We start from the raw sequence: 6,000 nt of genomic DNA on the forward strand, positions 1-6,000 counted from the left end.
CATCTTTCTCCTATAGATTGGCTGGTGGGTTTTCAGTTAGCTGAACTGCTGACTTTTCAGTTAACAACCCAGCACTTAACTCAGTATACTACCAGGACACCTTAAAAAAAAAAAAAGGAAGAGGTATTCTAAACATCGGAGGTAGTAATAAGGCCCACCATTTGTTGAGTATTCATTATGGGCCCAACTGGGTGTTAACAGCTCTGACTGCATCATATTTAATCCTTATCACAAACCTGACGGGTGCTATTCCTCTATTTTCAGAAGACAAAAATAAGGCTCAGCTAAGTCAACGGACTTATCCACAAGTTATTTCTGTTTGGGATCCTGTACCATTTAGTTCCAAAGCATGTGCTCTTATATCTACTCCAGATTATCCATCTGTCTAAAGATGGAATCAGCTACTTTGGGGGGCAGAGAACTCCTGGTAACTTGAGATTTTCAACTTAAGGCTGGGTGCTCACTTGATGGCTGACTAAATGAGTTAATCCTGAGGGTTCTAAAGCAGGTGCCCCACTCACAAACCATGGAGGACTCTGGCCTCAGAAGCAAGTTAATGTGTTTTTTATAAAGAAATTTCATTGTGTTTTTGGTGAAGTTTTACACAGCACTTTAGGTTCCTCTTCAACAATTTCTATTCAAACTGTACAGTGCCATAGGCTACCTTCTTCACAATGTGTGAACAGTCTTAGTGTTTCCTTTCTGGTTGTTCTGTTTCCTTCAGTCTAGTTTCCCTAGCTCCCTTACATTCACATCTTTGTTTTAAAAGCAATTACTGACCTTTTGAACTCATACAGGTGATTTTTTTTAAGGAGCACAGTACTCATGGGTGGGAATTTTTATTTTGTGAGTCAATGTGTCATTTCAATAAAAGGTGACCTCAGGGGCTAGTTTCAGTTCAAGGTTTAAAGAGTATAACAGAGCTTCAATATGTTCATGGGAAAAATCTATTATCGTTTCATTCCAATCTCCCACGAACTTTCTGAAGCCCTGTCATATATAACAGGGCAGTAATCTTGGGGACTCTTCCAGTCTTAACCAGTCTAGTAGTCTTTTGTTTTTTTAAGGGATTCTGACCCACATTTTAATCCCATTCTTTCAAGCCCATCTATTGTGGCCTGGTCAGAGGAAGGTTATAAAGTTATGTCTTAACCAGCTGTCAAGAGCGTTAAGAAACAGCCATGAGTGACTATCAGTGTCCCTTCATCTTTGTCATGATACCTCCTTTCTGCCTTTATATTAATAACACTAACAAGGGACTCTGGCATCACTGTTGGGCCACAGGTCAATGTGGTAGAGGAACAGCTCGCCCTGGAGGGGTGGTAAGTGGCTTACATATGTTTTATCATTAAAGGTGCAAGTCTTGGAATTATGTGGGACTGAATGGGTCACTGAAGAGAAATAATAGATACCCTACTTGCCCCTCCTTTGGACAATCAGCTTCAGTAATAGCTTTACCATGCAAATCAAAGAAAACCAAAATGCAAGGGCAAAAGAGGTAAAGGAGAAGGCTATTTTTGTCTTAGTGAGCTCTGTTGGTGAAACTCGTCCCGTTTCCTATTCTCACTGTCTCTGCTAAGATTCCATCTCTCCTCAGTGGCTGGTAAGTGGACTCGGGCCCAAGCTGGGTGAACTACAAGTAAAGGAGGGAATTAAGAAGCAGCCTGACTAGATTCTTAGGGGCATGAAGTGCCTGAGGAGGAGTTAGGGCAACACATGGAGCCATGAAGGTTTGAGAAGGCTGGACCTGAAGAGGAGGTTATGAAGACATGGGGCTGGCTGCATCATGAAAATGTATGATGGGGAAGGGATCCTGTTGGGGTGTGTGGAGCTACTTACCAAGGGAGGGTACAAGATTCCTTTCCCTGGGGGAGTAGACTCAGAAAGAAGCTCTGAGCTAAAGGTGATGACTAGATTAAGCTCTAAATGGTGGAAGATGACAGAGTTTTTCTGGGTGTCAAAAGACCCCCTTCTTTCATCATGGAGGCAGGAATTTCTGGAAAGCCCATCCAACCTGATGTTCTTCTTGTTCTAATAAAACTCAGAATCCAGATGCTAAAGGTCATGGTTGTGTGGATGGAGGAGCTTTCCATGTAGATCCACTTGATTCCAGTCCCCGCAACAGTCTTCTGTTCTCACAAGCTGTGGTTCATCCGTGGGCTCAAAAGCTTCCAGAAGAATCTGATCGGTAATAGCACAAGGGGACCAGGAGATGACACTTCCTCAACCACGTTGGCTTTGAATGTTTGGTGAATAATACCTCTCGATTGTCTCTTGTGACAGGGACATTTGCTGATAATTTTAGCTGCTCCACTCTGTCAAGTGTCGCAAGCGAACAGGAGAACAGAGCCAATAAATGCTATATATAGATCCAAGGACCACTACAATTAAGGGCAGCTGGATCCTGGATCCAGACCACCTTTGCTGCTTTGATTCTCAGAACTGAGAACCAGAGACTCAGGAGGCTGGATTTGTGGCATCCCATCCATCTCTCTGGTTCAAGGGCAGGCTGATCAAACAAACTCAGAAGAAGAGACTCTTTGTCTATTAGCATTTGGCACCTTTCACGGCCAGGAAATTTTTTCAGGTCTAACTCCAAATTCCTCATGCTTTTATCCTGACCCAATTCTCCACACAGCTGAGGATGTGGACAGCTTCTCTTCCTCTGTTGTTTTGTTGTTAAGTTCTGTTGAGTTGGTTCTGGCTCATAGGAACCCTGAATACGGTTTCCGAGGAGCAGCTGGTGAATTTGAATGACCAACCTTGTGGTTCAAACCGACCTTGCAGTCCAGTGCATTATCCCACAGTATCACAATAGGACTCCTTTGTTCCTTTGGTGGTTGTGGTGGTGTGCCATGGAGTTGGTTTTGATTCATAACATCCCTGCATCGCATTTCTGAGGCTATAAATCTTTACAGAAGCAGAAAGTCTCATCTTTCTCCCATGGAATGGCTGGTAGTTTTGCACTACTGACCTTGAGGTTAGCAGTCTGACCTGTAACCACTATGCTACCAGAGCTCCTTTGTTGTTGTTAAGTGCCGTCGAGCTGGTTCTGAGCCATAGAGACCCCGTATAGGGTTTCCAAGGAGCTGTTGGTGAGCTTGAACCACCAATTTTGCAGTTCAAACTGACTTTGCAGTCCAGTACATTAACCCACAGTACCACACCTTGTTCCTTTAGCCTGCCCTAAAATTTCTCCCTCCATAGTACTTTCCCTGATAACTATGATTGTCTTTCTTTTCTTGGCTTCAAGTTTCTCTTAAATTTAGAAGCACAGAACAAAAGGTACAAGATACTGTCCACACAAACTATCCATGTTAGTATCAATGATGAGCAACATGTATTAAGCAACTTTGTGTCCTACAGCACACTAAGAAACACATATACATTATCCTCTTTAACCTTTGCAACAATCCTATGAGTCAGATAACATTACCATGTTGGTAAATGAGGAAATCAAAGTACTGAGAAATGAAGTGACTTGCCCAGGTCACTCAGTGGATTTTGCCGAGGAGCCTGGGTTTAACTCAAGTCAGTCTGCCTCAGAGTGCACACTCTTAACAACCATGTCTCCTTGCCTGGGTGGGATTACAATCTCATTACCCCCTGCCATGTAAAGGCCAGGCAGCATCTGGTGAGTGTTCAGAGGATACCAGCCCACTGTAGGAGTAATTAGAGGATGGCCCTACTGCTACATGTTAGACATGCCATACTTCACAGACAAACAGAGAGAGGCACTGGGTACTTTTCATGGCACTGTGTCTCTCTGTCTAGGTCTCTGCAGACAGGAAGTGTCTGACCATTCAAAGGACGACCCCCCATCCTTCCTTTTACTTGCTATTTCTTTTTAGAAGTGTCAAACTGTCTTTTGCTCAACATGGGTCTCACTTTCTATCCTCTCCAGCTTTAATCACACGTGGGTCAACCTGGTCCATATGAGGCTGGGTGTGCTTGCTTCGCTTGGTTTCATAGTCCCGGGGGGTACTCCTATCTCAAACTCCCACTCTTTAGTCATCAGATCTAACTGATAAACTGGTTACATAAAGAACTGGTGGAAATCACTCTTACTTTTTCCATTGACAAAGCACATCTGTGTGCATGCTCCCTGAATGGTTTATTTTATATAAAGGAGGAAGGTGGACCAGATGATCTCTAAGGGGTCCTCTGGCTCTGATATACTATGGCTTTTAGTTTACTTCCCATTATAGATTATAAGGAGTTTGATTTAGAAAAGAAAAGCACAGTTCACATCAGGGCTTTCGGGCTCTTGACACGATGGTGGTTTGGCCCCATTATTTTAAAACAAACACTGCCCTGAATCCAACCAAAGCCCCCTGCTTCCTCAGGCAGTAAATCTCATTGGCAAAATCTCAGTGTGGCTGCCCTGCTGCTTGGTGCCAAGTTAGAGCCTTTGTCTTTCTCCCTAGTTCATGCTCCCTCCTTCCATCCCAACTCCAGACACCAATCATTGTTTATATTACATAGTGTGGTCCAGACACTTTCTGTCTATGTGAGCCCACAATGAGCCCCCTGGGGACCTGCAGCCTCAGCTTCTGAGGCATAATTGATGATGGGGGCCAGCTGCTTTGCTTGAGCTAGCAAATGAAGATTCCTCTGGCTGTTCAAGGAAAACCAGAAATTCTTGAGCCATGGTTGGGAGAAACTCAGGTGTGGAAATTGCCTTGTTCATCAGACTGAGTGACAAAGGAGGAATATGGCGTCATTGTAGTTACCCCACAATTTGAAGCATGTGGATGGTGACACTGGGTCTGCACACACTACCAGAGGACAGAGTAGGAGGGGTGAAGAATTAGAATGGATGGTCCAATGTCACTTATATTTACCTGGAAAATCAACTCTTACTCATATTTCTCAGACAGATTTAAAGAGACAGGAGAGCTACTGTGCACGTTTGGTGCTTATGTGCCGCGGAGTCGGTTCTGACTCATAGCGACCCTGTACAGGGTTTCCGAGGCTCATCTTTCTACCACAGAACATCTGGTAGTTTTGAACTACTGACCTTAAGGTTTGCTGTCTGATTCGTAACCACTACAGGTAGTACCCCAATACCTAAGGCTAGTCTATAAAGCAGGTCATTCACATCCAGACAACCTAAAAGCTAAGTCAACATACACTACAAAGTTTTCTGTGCTATTTAAACTACTGCCGAACCAGATGTCTTCTGTTCCTTCCTGGCTATCCTCAGATAGTCTCTATCTTGAAAACAAGAGTAACCTCCACTTACTCCTAAATTTTACTCTAGCTACCATCCAGCTCCAACTCATGGCAACCCCATGTGTGTTCACGTAGAACTGTGCTTCAGAGTATTTTGAATGGCTCATCTCTTTTGGAAGTAGACCACCAAACCATTCTTCTGAGGTGCCTCTGGGTAGACTCTAATCGCTAACCTTTGGGTCAGTAGTTGAGTGTAAACTGCTCATACCATCCAAGGAATCCAATTTCTACTAAAGTTTCCAAAAAGCTTTCTTAAAGCCCTACCCTGTTTTGAACAACTTGTCCAGAATACAGCAATTAGAGATTTGCACATGAGAGGGCTACATCTCCAATTTGAGCACTCTCAATCTCCCAAACTGACCATCTTCCTCCCAGTGGGCAGCCTGCTGGAGGTTCCAGCTTTCAGGCCTGCCCAGCAGCAGGTGTTAATACCATGTATCAGTTAGGTTAGGCAAACTGGGGTTAGGACAGGCAAGGTTACTCCCAGGGTTACCGCTGCAACTCACCACTGTACATGTCAGGGTGGTTTCTTAAGGACGAGTCATTATAGGGGTGGTCTGCAATAAACAAAAGAGGGTAAGCAAACAGGAGGCCACGGAGAAGTCACAGAGGCATAAATAGGGCAAGAAAAAAACAGAAATGCAAAGCCACAAAAAACAACTGAGGTGAGCACCAGTGGTCTTTTGCAAAGGAAAGACATGGCATTTTTGGAAAAGAAATTTGCTTGGCAAAGAATAAGCAACACAAAACAGCATCCCCACTCCC

At 44.0% G+C, this 6,000-nt stretch overlaps 1 protein-coding gene across 3 annotated transcripts in view; it reads right to left on the reverse strand.

Annotated features, from left to right (window-relative positions):
- The window catches only part of NFASC (neurofascin), a 295,966-nt gene that overhangs the window by 54,480 nt on the left and 235,486 nt on the right, over positions 1 to 6,000 (reverse strand). The window contains exon 6 of one of the 3 annotated variants that reach the window (XM_006834091.1): positions 5,742 to 5,792. The exons of the other annotated variants lie outside the window; for them this stretch is intronic. Coding sequence (XP_006834154.1) covers positions 5,742 to 5,792 — 51 coding nt within the window. The remainder of the gene's footprint in view (positions 1 to 5,741; positions 5,793 to 6,000) is intronic. 3 annotated transcript variants of the gene reach the window in all.

The sequence above is a fragment of the Chrysochloris asiatica genome, unplaced genomic scaffold, assembly GCF_000296735.1.
Source record: "Chrysochloris asiatica unplaced genomic scaffold, ChrAsi1.0 scaffold00009, whole genome shotgun sequence".
Classification (NCBI taxonomy): Eukaryota; Metazoa; Chordata; class Mammalia; order Afrosoricida; family Chrysochloridae; genus Chrysochloris; species Chrysochloris asiatica.